Source organism: Lampris incognitus, chromosome 15 (genome assembly GCF_029633865.1).
Source record: "Lampris incognitus isolate fLamInc1 chromosome 15, fLamInc1.hap2, whole genome shotgun sequence".
Lineage (NCBI taxonomy): Eukaryota > Metazoa > Chordata > Actinopteri > Lampriformes > Lampridae > Lampris > Lampris incognitus.
This window is the reverse complement of record NC_079225.1, coordinates 28,400,832-28,425,392: the sequence shown is the minus strand read 5'-3', so window position 1 is coordinate 28,425,392 and position 24,561 is coordinate 28,400,832. Positions and strand designations below refer to the sequence as shown.

At 45.2% G+C, this 24,561-nt stretch overlaps 1 protein-coding gene and 1 long non-coding RNA gene across 2 annotated transcripts; one reads left to right on the top strand and one right to left on the bottom strand.

Moving 5' to 3' along the window:
- Nucleotides 1–19,210: 19,210 nt before the first annotated feature.
- On the bottom strand, nt 19,211–21,087 carry dio3b (iodothyronine deiodinase 3b). Its single transcript, XM_056294514.1, has one exon. It carries the CDS (start codon nt 20,887–20,889, stop codon nt 20,086–20,088), a length of 804 nt encoding a protein of 267 aa, XP_056150489.1. The 5' UTR covers nt 20,890–21,087; the 3' UTR covers nt 19,211–20,085.
- A 79-nt stretch (nt 21,088–21,166) lies between these two features.
- LOC130125075 (uncharacterized) lies at nt 21,167–23,636 on the top strand. Its single transcript, XR_008811415.1, has 3 exons — nt 21,167–21,192; nt 21,637–21,720; nt 23,597–23,636. It is a non-coding gene; the product is annotated as an uncharacterized LOC130125075 (long non-coding RNA).
- The last annotated feature ends 925 nt before the right edge of the window (nt 23,637–24,561 follow it).

Sequence of the window (24,561 nt, the reverse complement as noted above, 5' to 3'; positions counted from 1 at the left end):
TCTACAACATCCATAACAACGCGTGGGTCAAGAAGTGCATCAACCACTGGCAGAGCTGACTTCAAACGCCGTGACATCAGTCGTTGGGCAGGACTGCTGTCCATACCCTTCGTTGGGGTGTTTCTTAATTGTAAGATTGCCTTCCAGGCACCCTCGCCATCCTGTAGTGCTTTCTTGCACAGGTTCTTTGCGATTTTGACCGCTGCTTCCGCCTTCCCGTTGGCCTTGGGATGCCTTGGTGAGGAGGTGATATGGTAAAACCCCCACTCCACAGCGAATTGGCGGAACTGAGTGCAGGCGAACTGGGGCCCGTTGTCGGAAATGACCCTGTCAGGTTGCCCGTAACGAGCAAATATAGCCTTACATCGTTTTATTGTTGTCTCCGCGCTAAGGTCTGGCAAAACATCAATCTCCCAGAAATCCGAGTAGTGATCAACTATCATCAGAAAGTCTGTCCCACTGTGCTGGAAAAGATCCAGACTTATGATTTGCCAGGGGCATGTGGGCAGTTCATGGCTCAGCATTGTCTACTTTTGCTGCTAAATCGCTACTCATTGCATGTAGAGCATTTACTGACATAAACCTTAATTTTGCTCTGCATTCCAGGTCAGTATATGGTCTCCCGTGCTTGTCTGTAGCAGGCCTCTCCACCGATGTGACTGCCATGTACTCTGGTAAGCATCTCAGGACGCAGTGATTTTGGGATCACCACTCTTTGCCCCCTAAACACGACTCTGTTCTGGGCACTTAGCTCCTCTTTGATAGGCCAGAACTCTCCTACTGCCTGCTCTGTTTCATACTTATCAGCGGGCCAGCCCTTCAGGATAGTAGACTTCATGACTTGCAGCTGTCTGTCGTTGTCTGTGTGTTGCTGTATCTGTAGCAGCCTTTTGTCTGTGACATTCAGATAGTCGGCCATATTTATGTGCTCAATTGCCAGCTGCTCGTCCACCATACTGCAGACTGTGTGCTCTGCATGCATAGAGCCAAGGTGTGTTTTGGAAGTGACAGTGCTGCTTAATGTGTCACTCACAAACATATCCAGTCCTGGTTTGTAGATCACCCTCAGGTTGTAATTCTGAAGAGCCAGTAGCATGCTCTGCAAGCGCTTGGGAGCATTGAGGAGAGGCTTGCTGAAGATTGCTACGAAGGGCTTGTGATCTGTCTCCGCTGTGATATTGTCTCTACAGTACAGATAATGATGGAAACGCTAGCAGGCAAATACTATGCTGAGGCATTCCTTCTCTATCTGTGCATAGTTTTGCTCTGTAGGCGTGAGTGCCCTCGACGCGAAAGCAATAGGCTGTCCCTCCTGCATCAGACAGCAGCCCATGCCATGCTGGCTGGAATCATTCTGTACTGTGACGGGTTTTGACACATCATAGTATCGCAGCACAGGTGTCTGTGTCACAAGCTGTTTTATCTCCCTGACAGCTGCATCGTGCTTCGGCAGCCAGTGCCAGACTGTGTTCTTGTCTGTGAGTCTCCTCAAAGGCTCGCATACTTCTGAGAGCCGCGGGCGAAACTTAGCCAAGTACATGACGAATTCGATGAGTCTCTGCACACCCTTGATGTCGGATGGGGCTGGCATGTCCAAAACTGCTCTGACTTTCTCCGGGTCAGCTTTTAGACCTGCAGCCGACATGATGTGGCCATGGAACCGCACCTCAGACACTGTAAACTGAAGCTTCTTGACAGTGAGCCACAGTTTCACTTGTTGACAGCGGTCCAGAAGGGCTACCAGGTTGTCATCATGGTCCTTGTTTGCCTCTTCCTCGCTGTCGCCACAACCAACGATGAGGATTTCATCAGCTATAGGCTCCACTCCCTCAAGCCCTTCCAACAGCTCATGCTTTTTCCTCTAGTAGACCTCTGGGGCTACTGTCACACCAAACGGAAGTTTCAACCATCTCTTCCGGCCCCAGGGGGTCCAAAAGGTGGTCATGAGGCTGCTAGCCTCATCCAGTTTACACTGAAGAAAAGCATCCCTTGCATCGACCAGGGTGAAGACCTTGGCTTTAGGCAGCTTATAGAGTACATCCTCCAGTGTGAGCATGAGGTAATGCGAGAGTCTTCGTGCCTGGTTGAGATGGTGCGGCTGTAGACATATATGCAGCTTTTCTGGTCTTTTGACTATGACCATATTGCTGATCCAGTCCGTGGGCTCACTGACTGATATGATATGACCCTCTCTTTCATATCGGTCGAGCTGAGCCTTCACAGCTTCCTTCATAGCCACCGGAACATTGCGTGGTGCACTCTGCACCGGCTGAACTGCTGGATCCAAGTCGAAATGAACCTCTCCGGGAAGTGCCTCCACAGGACCAGTGAAGACATCCTGATATGCTCTGATGACTGTACTTCTGGTGAGAGGCATGGTGAGGCTGTCGTCCACTGCGTCGAGCCCTTCTACTCTAGCTCCTCTGGGGATGGTAAAGTGTATGAGCCCCATCTCCTCTGATGTGGACCCTGACAGCAGTGGCAACTGTCGTGTATTTATGACCTCAAAATCCAGCGTGTATTTGCTGCCCCGTACAACACACTCAGTGGTAAGGACCCCAAATGATGGCAGACCTTGGTCTTGAGTACATTTTCAGTGTGGTGCTACTATGCTTTAGTTTCTCTCTGGGAGCTAGCCTCTTCTTGTCCCTGAGCCTCATGACGTTGCACATAGCTCCTGAGTCAAGCTGGCATCTCTGTAGTTTGCCATTCAGGCGGAGATTGACAAACCATTTCTTGCCTTTTGTTCTCACTGCACCAGTGCTTTCTGCTGCATACACATCATTTGTGTCCATGACTGTGTTGTCTTTATCCATGTTCAGTCCCTCAACTGCGTGGAGTTTACCATCCTTTTTCTTATTTTTATTGCAAACTCTCGCAAAGTAATTAGCTGTGCCACAAGCATTGCAGGTCTTGCCATACGCTGGGCAGTGTTCTCTTCCCCACTCATGTGCTGTGCCACAGTATTTGCATGCGGAGAGGCCCCCACCTTGTGATCTGGGGTTCCCACTAATTTTCTTTGTAGTACTGGCTGATCTTTTGAATATTTGTTTCCCTACAACATTGACATTGTCCAGGAGTGATCTCTCCTGCTCCATGGATCTCAACTGCAAATCACTCAGCTCTGCATGCTTCAATAGCACTGACTAGAGTCAAGTCCTTTTCCCTTAACAACCGTCTGCATGTGCCCTCTTTAGCAATGCCGATGACTATTCTGTCCCTGATTAAGTCATCTCTTAGGGCTCCATATTTGCATATGGAAGCTTTCTCCCTGAGCCAGTACGACGGTCGCGTCTTCTTGCTGTGCGTCGGTCAGATTTAAGTTGTGTTTGTAGACATGTTGACATTCAACTCCCATGACACTCCTCAGAGTCGCCGCCTGGACCTTCTTGTCCTTGTCCACCAGCCCTGTGGCTAAAGCATAATCTTCATATTCTGCTCGGAAGATTTGCCAATTCGCACTCAGGTTGCCACCGAGCTTCATCGGAGCTGGCGGGGGTATGGTCGCGGCCATGGCTATTCACTGCTTGTACTGCGGTACGGCTAGCTAGCATTAGTAAAACAAAAAACTTGCAAAACTCGCTTGATGGCTCAATATCCCTTCAGCCACCAAATCGCCGAATCAGAGGTCCACTTCTGACACCATGTTTGAGCTAGTGGTGTGTAAAAACGAGGCATACTCCAAGTTAACAGTTAGTTGGCTTTAGTGTCGAACTGTAAGTATCAACAATACAGAGATGAACTGACGCACGCAGGAGACTGCGTGCCTTACGTAACATTGATTACAGCTGACATCCACTGGGTGGTGCTATAATACCACCCGTAACAGTTAGCCAGTCGACGCCTCAATGCTAATTAGCTAGCTAGCTGCACTGCTACACTCGTCCACATCAAACGGCAACTAAAACGGTTGACACCGCTGCCACCTTGTTTCATTCTGTTCCGTTCTTTACTTAAGCCTACAGAACGGACGGTTAAAGCTTTACTTGCTTACTTATCACTTTATTAACAGAAATCCTTAAGTCATACAGTTCAATTACTTTCATCTCTAGCCAGCGTCACTCTGGGTTTGTGTCACACTCTGATTGCTCCCCGGAACCACAAACTAGGAATAACAATCCTATTTGTTACACTAAGCAGAATTTGATTTCCCCTCCCCCGCCCACCCCCCATGCTAAACCCACCTCCCACCACCGACAATATTATGTCCATGCTTGATCGTTACCATACCATTGTCATGACTTAGTACTGTGCTGGAAAGTCTTAAAATAAACCAGCAGACAATGCATTTACTGAACAAGTTAACTATTTTAATTGCTTTTGAACTGTGCAAAAAATGCAGAACAGTAACAAAGAAATAAATTATTTGCTTACATAAAATGCAAATCAAAAACAGACAATATTAAATAAATTAAATAGAAACTTAAATAATAACGTATAATGAACAGAGGAACTTCTAACATCTAACAATATAACAATAAAGATTAAAGAATATGTAGGTGAATAAAAACTTTTTGGAAAACTACGGTGTTCAAAGGTGTGCTAATGGTTCAGAAAATATCCCAAAATAAAGTGCTGTAATTTATCATTCTCCTTAAAATCTTTGTTTCCTGGCTTTTCTGGAGGCAAAGTCATTTATGACGTCATTGTAGGAGATCTCGTGGCCAACTGTATTGTTAATGCTTGTAAGTGCCAGTCCACTCAATCTCTCTTGAGCCATGGAAGATCTTAAGTATGTTTTTATCAATTTCAGCTTGGAAAAGCTGCACTCTGCAGAAGCTACAGTCACAGGGAGAGTGCAGGCTATCTGTAGAGCCTCCCCTTCATTGGCCTCCTGTCTGTTTTAGGATCCAGTTTAAGATTTTATTACTTGTTTTTAAGTCTTTAAATGGGCTGGCACCATCTTATTTATCTGAGCTAATATATCATCATACACCAGTCAGAGCACTCAGGTCAACAACCCAGATGCTCTTACATGTTCCGAGATCCAAGCTTAAGAATAGGGGCGACAGTGGCTGCCCCTGATCTCTGGAACAACCTACCAGTACACATAAGATCTGCTCAGACCCTAGAGACTTGTAAAATCATCGTTAAAGACCTACCTCTTCTCACTGGCATTCAATTCAAGTTGGACTTGACACCGTGATTTTATTGTGCAAATATACTTTTACTCTTATGTATTATTGTTTACATTTTATATTCTTTATTTTATGTCTTCTTTACATATATTTTTATATTCATATGTGTCACTTATTTTATATTGTATTTTAAACTTGTGCAGCACTTTGGTTCAACTGTGGTTGTTTTAAGTGTGCTATATAAATAAACTTGACTTGACTTGACTTGACTTAGAGCTATCCAAAGATTTGGATATAACTCACAAATCTGGTTTTCAGACAGTTAAGTCAGGAGCTCAAATACTGTCATGAATAGTAGCAATAGACATTTCTATCTTAAAGGGGTAACTGTCGCTACTGGTATATTTTGTTAGCTAATGTTAGATTAAAGCACTAGCCATCTAGCTAGCTAACTATGCTAGCTGAAGTTAGCTCACCATACCTTGGCTTGTTTGAGGCATCTATTTACGTTATTGTTAGTGAATGTTCATGATAACATGCCGTAATTGGTCGTGGAAACATACCTTTATCCTGCCGTTTTTTGTCCTCCTCTGCTTTCCTCGTCTTTCGCTTCTCTGCGCCAGACTGATAAACCCTTCTAGGTGACATAATGTCGCGATGTACTTGCTTACAGTTACAATGCACATGAACCTGACCCCAGCTCTGACATAGGCAGCGGAAATGATTAAACCAGTAGCATTAATTTGTCAGTCTGTTAACAACATGATATCAAAATATTTAGTTTTTGTTTTTTGGTGATTACTACTGATATGATATATCACATACACAAAAAATATATAAACTTACCACAAAAAGTAAGGAAATTTGTGTTTGGTAGATTATTTCTTTGTTGTAACAATGCTTCTTGGCAATAAATCTTATATCAGGCACCTGATTGTCAGCACCTGGGGTACCAGAAGCTCAAAATAAGAGTCAATAGCAACAGCAAAATAAGCTGTTTGGCATTGGCAGAGAAGATATGGCAAATTTTTCATGGGCGCAACCCACATACTCAGCTCTGCTGCTCATCCCACAAATGTATTTTCCTTACAAATGTGGCACCATTTAAAGGGTAAATAAACAGGCTTCCCAATGGTATAAGATTTATTGCCAAGAAGCACTTAGGGCCCCCGCGCCAACAGGGGGCCCTAAGTGACCGCTTAGTTCGCTTATGCCTTGGGCCAGCTCTGAGTGCCTGTACCAGGAATTGTGCTGCATGCTCAGATAGGTAGGGTCTAATTTTACTGATGTTGTAGGGCAAATTGGCATGACCAAGAAATTGAGGCCACATGAAATTTAAAGGTTAGTTGGTCATCAATCATGACACCCAGGTTTTTGGCAGACTTTGTGAGTTGAGCTGATCCGAGCTGGATATTGATCTGTTGTAAGGATGGACTGGCTGGGTGACAAGGAGCTCATTCTTGGATAGGTTAAGCTGAAGGTGGCATTCTTTCATCCATGCAGAGATATCAGCAGGCACGACAATATCCATGCTGAGACTATGAGGTCATCTGGTGGGAATGATAGGAAGAGCTGGGTATCATCAGCATAGCAATGGTATGAGAAATCATGGGAGCAAACGATTGCACCAAGTGAGGTGGTATATATTGAGAAGAGAAGGGGATTGAGCACTGATCCTTGATGCACCCCTGTGGATAAGCCGTGTGGTTTGGACACTTCTCCCCTCCAAGATACTCTAAAAGATCTCCCTGAGAGGTAGAACATGAACCAGCGGAGGGCAGATCCTGAGATACCAAGCTCAGTGAGTGTAGAGAGGAAGATTTGGTGATTAACCGTCTCAAAGGCAGCTGACAGATCTAGCAGCAATAAAGCTGCGGACCGACCAGCAGCTGTAGCCAAACGCTGTGATTCCATTACTGACAGGAGTGCAGTCTCGGTAGAGTGACCCTGCTGAAAGCCAGACTGATTTGGATCATACAAGTTGTTCGCAGAAAGGAATTCAGAGACTTGGTTAAAGACCGTGCACTCAAGTATTTTTGATAGAAAGGGTAGGAGTGAAACTGGTCTGTAGTTCAACCTGGGCTGGGTTGAGTGTATGTTTTTTGAGCAGCGGGATGACCCGAACTTGCTTAAATGCATTGGGGAACACACCCATTGTAAGCAAGGAGTGGATGATGTGTGTGACTGCGGGATTAAGTGCAAGGGAAATGGCCTGTAGGAGGTTGGATGGTATCAGGTCCAGCGGTAAGTTCTTTCAATCTAGTCTTTCAACCACAAGCTGTATATTAGAATTTTTCTGTATATGTCCCTGTTAATTGGTGTACCTGTAAAAAAATGTGCTAAAATGCCGACTGAAGTGGAAAACGCCTCCTGTCAAGAAAATAAAGGTTACGCAGCTAGTAAAATGTTATTCTGCTGTTGCCAAACAACTGTATAGTATCTCCCTGTGTTGCCAGTTATTTGTATGCTGGTTGGAGTACCATAAATGCTTATAATACTACTCAAGTAGACTGTTTTGTGAGAACTTGTACATACATTTACCAAGGAGACTGTAATTTGACAGGCTTTTGGCTTGGAATATCTTCACTTGAACATAACTGCTTTTGGTATTATAAAAATTATAGTTGATTGTTTATTACTTGAAACAGTTTCATGTTTGGGGGATGGTGACTTTTATCCTCGGTGATTGTGAAAGTAATGCAGCTGTTTTGAGGGGATATTGTTTAAATAAAGGCATGTAATCTGACTGCTTGGTGCACAGCTGTAGTGCTTTGGGCAAATCACTGTTAGCTCCCTAAATAACTTTTAACTTTATTATATACGCCCATTGTCTGCACTGAAGCTGTCTTCACAAGCCATTTGGTCCGATTATCAATACAAGACAAACATACCGTGATATATTTCTAACCAATTGTGCTTCTGACTCCTCAACACTGCCCTTTACAGATAGAACAGCCCTGTCTTTTAGCACCAGTCTAGCCGAAAATCCAGCTTCATACTGGGCTCAAGTGAAATGGTGTTAACAAACAAACACGTTGGCATATGGCTGTTGTTGGCCCAAAAAAAGAAACTCTATCCAATGTTTTCTGGTGCTTTCTTGTTTAGGAAAGACAAACAAATAAAAAATCCAGCATTGAACTGTGCCTGATTCAGGAAGCGGACCTCAGTAAAATGAAGGGGACACAATAAAAGTTCAGGGTTGTAGTACTGAGGAATTGTGGTAAAAAAGGAATTTTAACCACTGATTCTTCATTTAATCTTCCTTTGGAAGTCCATACAAAGGGAATTTACCTTCGCACCGAAGAAAATCACGTCTTCTCGACATTGTGATAGGGACTAACCAAACTCTTCCCAGCCTCCGCGCTACCTAACTTTGTTTGAGGGCAGACCAAACTAGCCACTAGGCAGGCATTATGAAAATATGTTACATAGTGATGTAGATAAGTAACAGAAGAAAACACTGGACTTCAAATGAGATGTTTCAGGCAGTGCTTTCTGTCAGAGGGAATAACCCCCTTTGGCAAGGGCTTTGTAACTCTGCAGATGTTTTACATGCACCTCCCAGCTATATAACGCACTAAAGGAAAGGGAAAAACCCAAAAAGCATGATATGGGCTCTTTAACGGAACACTTGTGAAGTGCTACTGTGCTGAATCAAGTGCGAGAGTTTCACAAATCTAGGGTAACCATGTAGACACAAGCCATTTGACTCGTATCTCTTTCTGCAGTGGTGTCTGCTGGCCTTTATATTGAAATGAATAGGAATATTCTTCTTGACTTGCGTCAGCTGGCGCCAGTGTGCAGCTTCCTAAAAAAGCTATAATTTAAAAGCAAATTACACAGAATTGTGTTAAAATTGTGATCTCTTTGAGGAGCTATCAATTTATTTATTGGACAGATAACAAAAAAAAATGTAAAAAAAATGGATTGCTCTCTTTAAGTCCAAAACGAAAGAATCTTTAGTTTTGTAGACATTTCTGAGTTGAGACTGATGCGTCCTGGATGAAAGCTCAACACTTATGTGCAAATATGATAATATCCTCATTTCCTTTCATAAACCTGCCAACATTGCAGATACACAGTCTGGAATAATTACGTGTCCAAGAGCTTTCATATGCAGACACATCACACACATACAAATAAGGCATGAATGGTACATTCCTACTCATTTGTTGTTGATCCTAAGCAACAACTCCCCTGTTATCTGCTCATAGCAGCGACCCCCCCCAAACAAAACAAATCAAAAACAAACAAAACTATTTATGAACATTTTTCAAAGATACTGGGGTGATGTCACTCTTTAAAGGATGATTTTCCTTCCAGTAGTTGTAGTTCTGTGTTTATGGAGATGGAGGGTTTTGAATTGTAAATTTTGTAGTGGTCAGGGCTGGCAACAGCTGATGGTAATAATGAAAGTAGTTTATTCTTCATCGTTTGATGTCTTTAACACAAAGATCAAAGTAAGGAGACTCACCACTCTAGTTGCAGTCGAACATCCGAGCGCCGATACCACGTAGTAGTATTTAGTAGCATCATCCGTTATTTTGTGGATAGCAAACTGCGCTTCTGCCTGGGCGAACCATGTCGTTGCCGATGACTCCCAGAACTCTGGCAATTTGAGAGAAACCGCGTTGATTTCGTCAACCATGTTCGTTCGAAAGATTGTCTCTGATAACTACCAAGAGACAAACGTCGGGGTCACCAGTGTAGAGGAGCTCAAGCAGGAGTCGTGACAAGTTTCTCTTTCGACTACACAACGTGCACCATTTATTCCTTCCACCATTACAACAACAAAACAACCGCGCAGCGGAAGTGCACCACTGTAAACCCGTACCGAGAAAACAGCAGCTGTAAACTAATGTTCCTACTAGCTCAATAAGGGGAATTATGTATCCCCATAACCACTACAAAATATTATTTCCCCATGTTTTGTCAAGTTGTGTAAAACCTCTGCTTCAGTAGACATGAACATCTATGGGTGGAGTGCAGAGTTAAAGAAATAAAGTTGATTAGTTGAAGATACCAAAATAATCCTTGGAATAGGCAGAGAGACTGTTGCCTCCTTTCATAAACTGGAATCTTTCTGCAAGGTATGAAATAAACAAATTAAGAGCATTTCTTGATTGGCTAACAAGATTTCCTTGCTGATCCAAGAAAATATGATTAGTATAATGAAGAGGTCCGCCAACAGTGGGTAGGTCCACCGAATGTGCCCGAGTCAGAATGAGAAAGGGAGCGCTTAACAATGGCTTTTCCCCCGCAGTGTATCAGCATGTTCTTTCGAAATACACTTTTTAGGGGGTATTTTAGCCTTTCCCAGACAGGACGGTGAAGAGAGAAGGGGAAACACACACAGTAAAAGGTCCCCAGTCAGACTGGAAACCAGGACTGTACATTTACGCTTGTGCCCACATGGTGCATTCATATCTGGCCGATCTATCAAGACGTCCTCATACCAACCACTCCATCAACCAGTGGAGCGGTATTGTAAATACATGCCAATATAGCTCTCACTCATGCTGTACTGATGAGAGTGTAATAACATAACCAGTTGGGGCGAGGGTTTAAAAAATAAAAATCCTGATCACTTTTTAATCTACAGCCATAGGCCTACATATTGTCAACCATGAAAAATTTTCTCACGTCAGGTGTATTCAGAAATTTAGTGCCCGGGGTATCTGGGTAGCATAGTGTTCTAGTCTGTTGCCTACCAACATTGGGGATCCCAGTTCGAATCCCTGCGTTATCTCTGGCTTGGTCGGGCATCCCTACAGACACAATTGGCCGTGTCTGCGGGTGGGAAGCTAGATGTGGGTATGTGTCCTTGTCACTGCACTAGCGCCTCCTCTGGTCAGTCGGGGTGCCTGTTCAGGGGGGGGGACTGGGGGAATAACGTGATCCTCCCACGTCCTACATCCCCCTGGCGAAACTCCTCACTGTCAGGTGAAAAGAAGCGGCTGGCGACTCCACATGTATCAGAAGAGGCATGTGGTAGTTTGCAGCCCTCCCTGGATCAGCAGAGGGGGTGGAGCAGCGACTGGGACGGCTTGGAAGAGTGGGGTAATTGGCCTGGTACAATTGGGTCGAAAAAAAGGGGGGGGGCATTTAGAGCACAGAAAAAAAGGCTGGTCTTATGGTTTAGTTTTGTGATTAGAGTCCCCTTTAGTTTAGAACGTGGCATAGTTTATTTTTAGCAATTCTATACTCATAATATTTTTGACTGTTGAGAATTCATTTTATAACAATATTCATTCACCAAAATGTCCACAGAACATCCCAAAAAAAAAAACTAAATCCAACACATGCTGTATGTCATACAGTTTTGCGTAAAGATGGGGTAATTGACACACTCCATCAGCATAATAAAAATATAATATAATACATGTTCTTATATGTATTAATGTTTCCTGAATGAGATACATCACATAGTGCCATTAATGCACCAAAGGGGATGAAAAGGGTGGAGGGCAGTTTTGCATATGGCTGGTTTTTGTCCATTTGTTTAACAGGGGCGTAATGTACATCCTTTTGTACCCCCCTCAACATGAACGGAATCTTCTTCATTGACTCATAAAGGAATATAGCACATTTTTGATAGTTATACAAGAGTTACTGTGAGGTATTGTACCCAGGGATAACACAAAACCTCATGTGTCAATTTTTTCATTAGGATTCACAACAAGCTTACAAGAAAGCCTGCCCTGTTTTCGATCGCCCTCGGTAAAACTGCAGAAAAGGGGGCAAGGGAAACGAACAAGCTGAAAACAAGCTGATCCCTGAGACGGCTTTTCGAGACACAGGATCTGTTTTTTTTTTCTTTTTAATTCACTTGAAGTGAACGTCTGATAAGCCAAAGGTAATAAGATGCCACAAAGGCGAAGAGATTACAGCTCTTCCCCAAAGCTGTCATGCCGGTTCAAGGCACACCTGGTAAATCACAGAATTATGTAAATGACTGATTTGGGAAATGATTGACATGGAAACCTTGACGGCGCAATTAAATTTGCCTGAGATAATTAACTGTTTTGCTGTGTAATTAAAGTGTGGAACACAGTAATCCCTTGCTGTGCTGCTGGGGGACTGAGTTTAACCGCTGTATATTAGCCATCTGTCTGCCGTACCCTTAAACCTTATGTGAGGTCATTGTATTTTACATTTATGTAACAATGAGCAATGCTCTTGGCTATGCTAACCATTACGTCCTTCCTATACACACACACACACACACACACACACACACTAGGGCACGTTGATATATTATTATATGTATACCCTGCACAAGACTGCAGCAAAAGTCACCAGCCCATATGGCCGCTACTACGACAGAAGAGGTTGTGTACATTTTTGCTTATTTTTCTAATTCGTGTGTTATCAGGCGCTCACACGGGCCTGGGCTATGATAATAAGCATATTGTGGAAATGTGATCCCCTGTTACCTAAAGTTTGGTTTCTAAATCTTGCCTTCTCAGTCTTACTTTATTATTCATAGTGTTGAGATTTTTTTTGTTTTTTTATGGAGGGGGGTGAGGGGGGAGGGGTGATGTTTTATTTGATCTACATCAACCCGCCAAGGGAAATTCTTTGTGTGCGCAAACTTACTGTGCTTAAAAACAAAACAGAAGAACAAATTATAAAACCTGCCTCTGATTCAGACACTGATGCAGATATGGATGCATATTGTGTTGCGTACCCACCATCCTGGAGTTTGCCCATGGGTCAAAAGAGAAATAAGTTTTTTATTTTTATTTTTTGTTTTTTTTTCATAGGCCGTGAAGGAGGCATTAAGTGTTGGAGAGCAGGTGGGCGGTATTCCCTCCTCTATGGATGCACGCGTCAGAGGCACAGGGAAATGCGTCATGCAGGGGCAAAACTGCACAAGACACTCCCAGGACTGGAAGGTGGGTGAGAATGGAGGAGACGAATGAGGGTGAGGGGGTGGGGGCGGGGTGGGGGGGTTATCTTTGTCATACTGCACTTTATTCTTGAGGGGAAATGCCATTCATTTGGCATATTGATTACTGCATTACCCTGTCAAGTTCTGCTAGGGAGTGTGGGTGTGCGTGTGTGAGAGTATTTTGGCTAACCATTTTGGACAGATTGGTTAGTAGTTGCATGACATCACTCCGACAGTGACTATGCAAGCTGTGAGGACTTGAGCACACGGCCAACGTCAAACGCTGTGTTTGCTTCACAGCCGTTCTCTTTTATGAATATTTTTTTTTTCTCTCAGTCGGGGTGAGAATATGAAACGAGTTTAAGCCTTAAATGTCTGTAATTTGACCAAGGCTTGTTACTGAGTGCAGCACCCGGTGACATCTGCAACTGCGAGATCTCCAGATAAATTGATCTCATAGCAACCGCATCGCCATGGTAACAGATGCCATGCTGAGGTCATGAATGAGGAGTGACTGGCTTTCAGACTGACTTTTTTTTCTCCCTATAGAAAAAAAAAAAGGATAACTGTGAATATCTCATCTCGTTTCAGTCTTAAAATTATCATGCTCCCATCGGTTCCTGTCCATCCCCTCTCTTTACTTCCTTTCTAATCTTCACAGTACCGTCGTCATCAACACAGAGCCGTGATGGCGGTTAAACAGTCAGGCTTTGCTAATGCGGCTGTTTTTCAAACCATGTTTTGTGCGTTCTGCACCAGTCTAATTATTGCCCTACACTCACCTCTCTGGGGACTTCTCAGAGGACGGCTTGTGAAAAATGCGCACTGTGCGTAGCATGCTCCTAATGGCGAAGACACGCATGGATGCTGGAGAGGTTCAACTGTTACACGGTTTGTCCTGAAAGCCATGTAATTCAGAACACACACACACACATGCACGCACACCACTTAATTAAGAGCTGAGGGGTTTGAGGTAGACTGAAAGGAAGCCTCTCCACACACTCTCCCCCTGTCCAACATGGTTGCAGAGGAGTTTGCAGTTATAATGACGTGTGACAATTCTGCCCCGTACTCTATATCTTTAAAAAAAAAAACTTTACCTGAAGATCTTTACTGATGGGCGTACAGGACATTGACTTTTTGGGAATCTCCAGGTGAAAAGACAAAGAAAATGGGTTTAGTGAGTGTTATTCATACTATGTGTATTTATGGGTATATGTGTGTGTGTCTATGCACTTCTGCAGTGCACTGATTGTTTGAAAATGATTGCTGAATAGCTGTTTATGTAATCACTTTTGTTTAACTTAACCATTATGAATAACAATAACTTTTTTTTTCATTTTCATGTAAAAAGGTCTTTAGAGCGTGCCACCCACATACTGAACAAATACCGCCTGAAGGTTCAGTTTGGTGTTGCTCTGGTTATACATGCCTGTGAATGCAAAACGTTTAATCAGACCACCCAACACGTCCATCGCATTCCACTTTTCTACGACAAGGTGCTTCAGAGGTGAAACTTGCACCTTTTTTTTGTTTTTTTTACGTTGCAACAAGAAAGGCGCCGCATTCTTCTGTTGCTTTTTTTTGTGGTTGCAGGAAGCACCAGGAAATGGGGATGAGGTTGCAGCATTTAAGAGATAAATTGACAGTTGACTTCTAATGTAAGTACTTGAGGACTGTTCACACCCATTTTTTTTGGGAGGGGGGTTCCCCCCCCCCTTTTCCCCCCAATTGTACTGGCCAATCAACCTGCTCTCTGAGCCGTCCCGGTCGCTGCTCCACCCCCTCTAACGATCTGGGGAGGGCTGCAGACTACCACATGTCGCCTCCGATACATGTGGAGTCGCCAGGCGCTTCTTTTCACCTGGCAGTGAGGAGTTTCACCAGGGGGATGTAGGACATGGGAGGCTCACACTATTCCCCCCAGTTACCCCTCCCCCCCGAACAGGCGCCCTGGCCAACCAGAGGAGGCACTAGTGCAGCGACCAGGACACATACCCACATTCGGCTTCCCACCCGCAGCTGTCTGTAGGGACACCCGACCAAGCCGGGGGTAACACGAGGATTCGAACCGGCAATCCCCATGTTGGTAGGGAACGAAATAGACCGCTGTGCTACCCGGACGCCCCTGTTCACACCCATCTAACCCCATGTTTAAGGAGCTGGATAGATATCTGGCGGCCTTGGTTGTGTTGCAAGAATATAATACAGTTGTGTAATTGTGTAGCTGGACACGTTTCATGCCTCCTCTTTGAAAACGAAATCTGGTTTTTCACGACTTGTGTTCATAATAGCCATATCAGCAAACAGCTCAACAACCCCAGATTCCGAGATAGAAATGCATTACACTCCAAAGAGTTTCTATATTGGGGTAATCTTCCTGAGTGACCCAATGTTTAAAGCCACTTTTACCACTGTGTACATGTCCTTCTGTTGGTGTGTGTGTGTGTGGCAGGGGTGCAGTAATTTGGGTGGACGGGAGTTGGTGTGCGTGAATGTGTTAATATCCTATAGATGTAACTTGACAACTTGACTCCATCACGACTAGAAATAGTGTGGCTTTTCGAAACGGAAAATACACTCTCAGATTTGATGAACACCCATAGACCCCTCTCCACACACACACTTCCCACTCTGCAGATACACACATGCACACACACAGATACACACTTCCCACACAGATACACACTTCCCACTCTGCAGACTCACACACACACACACACACACACACACACACGAACAAACCTGTGTCCTCGTCCCCTCTTGCAAAAACTAACCAGAACCCCTGAGGTGCTGGATCCCCCCCCCATCACATTATCACCTAGAGCTGTTTGCACAATCCATGCAGCTGACAGTGATCCCAGCGCGCTTGCTGTCTAATCCATCATATTATTAATATCTTCCCTGTACACTTCACCATTTTGCACTCAAGAGCCATGTCTGTGCTGAAAATGTTGGCTGCATTTATTCCGAGCAACTCCAGACTGTTCTCTCCTGCCAGCGTGGTGTCTCATGGCACAGCGGGGTAACCCTCCCTCGTAGATGGAAGTCATCGGGTGCACCGCTCGTTTGATGTACATTGCTATATAAAATGCTCTCGGTTTGTGTGAAAAGTTAAATTTATATGTTGTCTGCCGTCTGCTTTGTTGCTTTGCCATAGACGCCCCCCAGCACACCTACAGGTTCATAACTCACATCGTCCTCTGGCTCATGTGTGCTCGCTGCACAAACCAGCAGTATGTTTTCCTCCTGCGCTGATGTCACCCAGACAATTCCTGTGCGTCTACTGTACACGGCAAGTAAATTCAATCTTATTCTGGTGAGTGGCTAAAATTCTCACTTAAATTAAATTAAGACTTAAACTTTAAAAAAAAGGGGTGGGGGGTGGGGGGGTTAACTGAAAAGTTACGAGACTGGGAAGTGAGACAGATTTGCCTCTCAGTCTAACAGAGAGAATTCCTTTGTATGAGACATGCTGTTCCATGGTCCCAAACCTTGTTTTCTAGATTTTGATTTTTCTGACGCCCATAACGTCATAAGATTTCAAGGGCTTGCAGCTTGAAGGAAAATCATGGGATTAGTTTAATCACTACATAACCATTGAACAGGGTTGCCTTTTACTAAAGGACTCCGCATGCCGTACATGAATGTTATCTTTCTTCAAGCTGATCTATAAGCCATCCTGTAATTGGCACATTAGTTCAGGGAGACGGCGCTGACCAGTTCGTGGCACTACATGCCTAACATGATGAAGGACATGATGAAATGGCACCATGACTTCAATCAGGAAATAGTCAAGGCTTTGTTGCTGCACAGATATACCCGCTCTGTCAACAGAGTTTGATGCCTTCTGCTGTGTGGCAATTACACATTCATCTTATGGACTCACAACTATGCATCTTATAACTTATACACTATCACCTGGTCCTCTTACTGCATAGGTCACACGGCACCAATGCATGCATGCAAAGCTTTGGATGACCCTAGTCTGCATCATACCGTGTTACTCCGTCCCGAGGGCACAAGTAAAATGCATTATGGATTGTGGCATCAGTTTTCCCAGTGCGACGGTGCATTTGTGTCAGGTGGAATGACGCTAAAAGTTGAACTAAATTGAGCAAAATAAATGCTTTCCAGTGACAGCAGCCTGCCACTCCTGTATTCCACATCTCATCCATCCTGAGCAGCCACAAAAAACACCCACCCACCCATCCCCCCCAAAAAAGAAGAAAAAAAAAACCAGGACAGTTTTTCCGACAGCCTGTGGTGTCATGGATCCACAAAGAAAAAGCGGGACCTTATTACGTATGGCTGAGCGTCATTACCGGGATGCTACCTGCTGGGCCTTAAAGACCACTGATAGGAGATCCATCATCCTCCATAGAAACACATTATGTGAAGAATCCCACTCCTCTCCACTGCATTTTTCGTCTTTTTTGGGGGGGTGGAGTCGCTACTTAAACGCACCACTTTGTTACTTTACTTTAATGTGCACTGGTGTAGTGTCATTTTTCTAATTGGAAACTGAAAAAAAGGCTGAACAAATGTTTCACTGGTGTCTGTGAAGCAGACGTGTTTGTAGAAAACGGCGACAGAGGGAATGAATCCTTGTGTGTCACTGATAGGGGCTGGGGCTGACTGACCTTTTGCCGATGACTATCTCTGAAAGACAAACAACAACAACGTATGTCTTGAAGTATCTCCTACAGACATGCTGTCTCTTCCAGGTTAACACTATCGGTCAGTCTCAGGACCCCATTGATTTCCACAGAAAAGACTATTTACTGTAGACCCACACACCGCTGACTGACCACACACACTCATTCTTTCAACATGGGTGTGTGTGTGTGTGTGTGTGTAATAATATCAGTCATCGTTCCAGTGGTATTTTAACCTTCACCTGGCCAGGCGTGCACACATATATGTGCACATGTAAAACGTAAATGGAACTTATATGGGGATACAATAAAAATCAACTCGCACAAGAGGATGGCTGGATATATTAAACAAGGAGGGAAAGACCAAGGCCTCATGGGATCTAATCACATTGTTTGCTAATCCTAATTGCATGTGCCTGTGTGTGGTTGTGCATGTTTGTGTGCATGAAGGTGTGCATGTGTGTGTGTGCATGAGGGTTGTGCATGTGCACGTGTGTGTGTGTGTGTGTGTGTGTGTGTGTGTGTGTGTGTGTGTGTGTGCATAAGAAGGAAGGAGAATGGGTGTGCATGTGTGTGCATGTGCATGCGAGAGGGAGAGAGAATGGGTGTGTATGTGTGCACAAGCATACTTTAGAGATGGGGGGGGATGGAAAAGAGAGATTGACTGAGGGAGAAACAGCCCTAAAATGATGGAGAAATTTTGATATAAAGATAGATGGATTAAAGAGAAGGAAAAAAAATAGCCCATCTAAATGTTCACAGTGCTTGCCCTGCAGGCAGCAAAACCATCTTCATTTCAGCAGAATCTACTTCATGCCATCTAGGGAAGATACCACAGCTCCAGATAGTTCACAGAAATGGAATTAGATGAAACACGTTTACTTAACCTGTTACAAATCAGCCTAAATTCTTGCAGACGTTACACAGTTGATGTTGATTGGTCTGTACTGCTGGCCAACCAATATAGATTGGTGTCTTTCACACCAATATAGCTTGGTGTTTTCCACATAGACGGGCACCTATGTGGAAACCCCATATCCAGTCCGGCTGCCGGAAGGACTGCTATGGGAGATAATAGAGGATATGGGAAGTGTGATTCGGCGTTCCCAGTTGTGTTGTTTGTGCAAGAGACATCCACTCATACTCGTTTCATAATCCTATTATGATTGTACAGCCCGATAGACACAGCCAGGTGAGGGGAAATGCAACCAGTGAATAAACAGAAAACAGGCCATGGATAACACCAGGACATGACATTTCAACATCGGAAACCGGTTAATAAATACTTGTGACCAAGCACTTTGACAGTTTTGACCTCCCTCCAGCCAATCCAAGCCGTGCAGATGGGCTTTTACAATGACAGCAGTGAAAGTAAAAGTGTGCCGAGAAGGCAGAACATTGCCAGTTGTTGGTTAGCAGACCTGAGAGTCTGAGAGCTGTTGAACTGGCATAACACCTATTTCCTTTTAATTAACTAATAAAGAGGGATCCTCATCTGAAAAGGGCAGAGAGAGAGTGAGAGAGCGAGAGAGAGAGAGTAACTGTGAAGAGCGCTCCATCTCCAGAATCGAGAGATAAGATTGATGTGTGCTCTGACATTTATTAAAAACATTTGTTCCACGAAGTATACATCTTTTACAGGACGTTTGGCAGTTGATCATTACGGAAAGCCTCTTGCTAATAGAGTCCTACTCTAGTGTGAAAAACATCAGTATCGGTTTTCTGGGTTAACCTTTTAAAAACCGAACTTCACAAAAACACCGGAGTAAGGTATTAGCTTAGACACACGCAGACACACACGCACATATGCACACGTGTTTGTTTTTTCTATATTTGTGAGGACCCTTATTCCCTAATCCTATTAGATGCCGAACCCTAGCCTTAAACTAATCCTAATTCCAATTTTAACTGTAAACCCAGACCCTAACGCCAAAATAGACCCTTAAAAAAGTGCGGGCCTGCCAAAATGTCCTCGCTTTGCGAAGGCGTCCTCTGCTCTTATAGTTAAAATCTCAAATTGCTCCTCACAAATATAGCTGAGCAAAGCACACATGCACACACACGCATGTGCACACGCACACATGCACACACACGCGCACACACACATACGGAATACTGTATAAAAATAAAGTGATCACAAATTGAATCTTAAAAGTGGAATTTTGCACCGTTTCAGACGATTTGAGACTTCTCCATATAAAAAAGATGTAGATCACATATGCATGTGCAAGGACAAGATGAGCACAATTTCACAGCCCAGCCAAACAGGCTTTGACAAGACTGGTACTTGTTTGACAGTCCTTCATACATAATGCATATGAAAAAAACAAAAAACAAAAACTAAACAAAAAAACAACATTATGTGCCTTTGTGTTAACAGTTGATAGCAGCATCTGAACACTGGACATTTCATAAGCATAACGGGCCATAATAGCAGGCAGCTCAGCATCTCAAACTAGACATGGAGCACCGCTGTCTTTGAATTCACAAGATCGTCCCTGTATTGCTCGAGCCAGTTTCTCAGCTCGGAAATCCGGTATCCCTCTGGACCCCGACCCCCCTGATACACTATCCTTTCATCCCTCAGAATGTAAAGTCTTTCGAAGTAGGCTCCGTACGCCGCGTTAGACGAGTTGTCCATATTATCCACCACGACGTTGCTCCCGGGCACCTCGGACAGCATCAGCTGCGCGGCTTTCAGCCGGTCCTCCAGACAGCGGTGTTTGGGGATCTGGTACGGGGCGTCCGAGCTCACCCAGCCGTCCGACGGATGCGCCTCCTCGATGTACACCAGCACGGAGTCCGCGATGTCTGCGTATTGGCTCACCACACGCTGAAACGCCGCTAGGCGCGTCATGAACGGCGGTCAGGAGCAGCTGCCAAAGTTCAGGATGAGCGGTCTCTTCCCTTTCATGCAGTCCAGGATCCGGACCCTCCTCCGCTCCTGGACCAGGACCACCTCGGTGTTGGGCGCAGCTTGGCCGAGGTGCGCCGCTTTGAAAAAGTCTAATTTCTGGCCGTACCACACGGCCCGGATGGACTCCAAGGTGAACATTTTGTTGGAGTCGGAGACGCACACCGGCGGGTCGTCCGGGCTGCCCTCCTGCTCCCCTATTTTCAGCAGCACTTTCTTCCGGATGCACAGAAAATCCAGGAGCCACAGCACGAGCGCTGCCAGCAGGAAGCGCGGCAGCAGCATCAGGCACAGCGCTGCGTGTTTCAGCGTGCGCGCCGTTTGGACGCCGGCTGACTGGTGCATCTCGCCGCTTCCGCTGCCGCCGATGGGATGCGGTCCGTCCGGGTGAGACGACCGTGTTAGGTACCTGGAACCATGGGAGAAAACTATCTTACGCCCCGACTCTCGCTCTTTTTATAGGTACGGCGTCGTTTGGATCATAAAAAAAGAAAGAAAGAAAAAAAAAAGAAGAAAAAAAAAGAAAAAACAACACGCCTCCGCAGATCCCGCGCCGCCCACTCACATGGTGGGGATTACCTCCCGTCAACTCTCCGCTTCAAAGATCCAGAGAGAGAGAGAGAGAGAGAGAGAGAGATGGGGGTCGGGGTATGTGGAGGCGGGGGGGTGTCATTTACGCCGGTATTTAAACTTGGTTAACTTGTTTGGCCATTTTCTGATTCTTGTAAGTGTGGGTGAATGATTTAATTACGCGAGACATTATTTGATTTAAAGAGAGATACGAGAAGGGCCGGTTCACGTAAAAACGCTTAGTGCGCTCTACAAAATGGCCTTTACGCAAACGCCCTCTCATTAGGACACTGTTGATTTATTAAAACTCGGCAGTTAATGAGTGATCGATATGTTTGGCCACATCCTAACCCTTTATCATTTATCAAGCAGTTTGACATTTGTGGCAGCGCTAAACTGCCATGGCGCGCGTTGCGAGCCGTAAAACCGGGACGATCATTTTATTTGATTTGACTCTCTCTCTCTCTCTCTCTCTCTCTCTCTCTCTCTCTCTCTCTCTCTCTCTCTCTCTCGTGTATTTAGCCTGTTACGTTTTATGGATCCTGGCTGTTTATTGTCGCCCTGGGCATATAGGATGTCACTAGAAGGCGCTCAACGCATAGTGAAGTGAGCGGCACGCACACACACACACACACACTCAGCATCCCCCAAATCCGCCCATCTCCCTGTAGGTCGTGCAGTTTGGTCTCCATGCCAGTTGGTTTCGTGATGCTAAGGTCGTCATTTTCCCCACCAACGTGCCCATGTGAGTTGGGCTGTTTCATTGGTCGCGACCGGTCGCGCGAACGGGTCGCAGATAGTCAGCGAAGTGTCCGATGACTGCGAAGTCCGAAAGCCGGTTACTGAACGATACCGTTGCAATCGCATAGACCTTAGGCAGAAGTCTGGTTCCACGGGGCGATGATTTCGAGTCTGCGACGGAAGTGTTTGAAACCGGGATCAGACCCGCGGTGCCACACCAGTGAATACGAAGCGCTAAGAGCGTTTCGTTAACAAGCAACGGGGTTAACAGAAATAACGCAAACGTTTAGGACTACGTTAGCGCTGGTTATCGATGCGGCCATCGGTCTCCACCGGGCTACGTGCGTAATTACGCACGCCGTGCACAACCTCGATGGGTAATTTGTGCCCTTCGTCCACGTCGAAGCTGCACGAGCCGTCCCCACTTACCGTAACGGCGAGATACTTTCGCGACTAGGTCAAAACTTTACCAGGTCTTATTAGAGAAGCTGCACACACACATATTTCGTCTAAAGTCGGTGACCGCAGAATTCACGCAGCTTGCCATTCCGAGACCAGCCAGTCCGACTGGAGCTGTGATCTGGATTAGACGCGTCTCTCGGGTTTTGCATTGAGGCATAGAAGATAAAAGAGCTTGTCTGCTGGCTCGCTTTGTTTGTTTTCCTGAATCGTTTGCGCTTCGGCAGATCAGCTTGGGCTTAACCACAACGTGTGACGCCGTGGTGCAAGAGGTAGAAATCTAAAGTACCTCAACGAGCTCGTTCTGAAGTCTCTTAAGACACTCGCTGACTCTAGAAATATTTTCACTGACAGACAACAATGCACCAATTGAAATATCCTTTGTGGTCTCTGTGGGCTGCCTCATAAACACACACACACACACACACACACACACACACACACACACACACACACACACACACACACACACACCATTGCATGACTTTTAAATTCATCATCCCAAATATTGTGGACTAAACTGAATGTTGACATTTTGCATCATTTTTACAGAATAAGCGAAGGCCAGTCTAGCTCTGTGTCCCTCTGATAATCTACCCTCTCCTTCACAGATACCCTCTATACCCTCACCACTGCATGCTTCCTTTTCTTTTTTTTTGTCGCGGGTATATATGACTGCATGTGTCTTCGAAAGCTAAAAGTTAGGGTGTCGGATAATTAACTTGAAACTTAAGGAGGTGTAGCGTCTTGAGATGTCGTTGAACACAAACGGGAATCATCTCGCATCTAAATGAGATGTGAGATGACTGTCAAATCAACGAGGTGTCAGTGTGCTCTTGCAAACAACGGACATTTTCAAACTGTACACGAGCGCAAACACAAACGTCGCATACGGCAAACCCATAGCGACACAGAAATAAAACAAAATAAGACATAACAAATATATCAACCTCATTATCCTTCACCTGAGCTGTTGGTTGCACCGGCCTCTGTCATATTATTATCGTGCCGTTCAGCGAGGACAAGCATAGTAGACCTCCAAGCCTGCTATGTCTTGAAAAACACACTAAAGAGCTCAATTCAAAGTGCAAATTCCTCCTTCTCTTTCAACCTTCTCGTCTGCCACCGAAATCCCACAGCCACTGCTACTTTTCACATTCTTCACCATCAGGTTGAGAAGTATGCTTTAATGAAACATCGGTGGCTTGACTCTTGTGAATTTTTTTTCCTCCCATGGGGCTGTTGTTTCTGAAATAAACTGCTGTAACCTTACTTTCATTAGAAGCAGCTCGAATCTTGGCATGGGGACACGGGTCATACAAGGACTTCTCAGAATAGGAAACACAGCTCAGACAGAGCCTGCAGCAAAGTGCTAGAAGTGGTAGAGGTTCCTCCAAACCCACTATGAGCCCACTGGCCAATGGAGATTCACTGAATATACATGTCCCAGGTAGGCCTAACACACACACACACACACACACACACACACACACACACACACACACCATGTCTCCCTATACTTGTGGGGACCCTTTACTGACTATGTTCATTCCCAAGCCTCTAACCTTAACCATCATAACTACATGCCTAACCTTAACACTTAGCCTAACCATAACCTAATCCTAATTCTAACCATAACCCTAAACCTAAGTCCTAACCGTAAAATAGGCCCATTTCCTCATGGGGACCCATAAAATGTCTCCACAAGGTAGGTGGTTTCAGGTTTTTCTATCCTAATGGGGACATTTGAAGGATGGCGGCACGAATTCACATTCGCAGCGGCCTCACTCAGTACCGTTGTTGGAAAATGGCATGAATTCACATTTGCGGCAGCCTCACCCAGTACTGTTGATGCAGTGTCTTTGTCCACGTCTGCGTCTAAGTTTTTGTGTTCGTTTGTTGGCTGGGAGAGCTGGCGCTGGATCGGCTGCGAGAGCTTGGTCTGCTGCGCTGTGGGCCCAGGGACCGCGGCCTTGCCCGCAGCTGCATCTGAGGAGGTAACGCCGAGGGCGGTCTAACAGGGCGCAGAAGCGGGGCAGGCTAAGCTAACTACTAGCTCATGCAGACCGGCAAGTTGCGATAACACCGAGGGCGGTCTGGGGGCGGCCTCACCTGATGTGGTGTGGAGTGCGGGGAGGTGTGTCAAGGGTGTCTGGCTGGGAGAGCTGGCGCTGGATCGGCCAGGAGGGCTTGGTCTGCTTCCTCCAGTTGCCACAGGGACCACGGCTCCTGCCTGGAGCTGCGCCT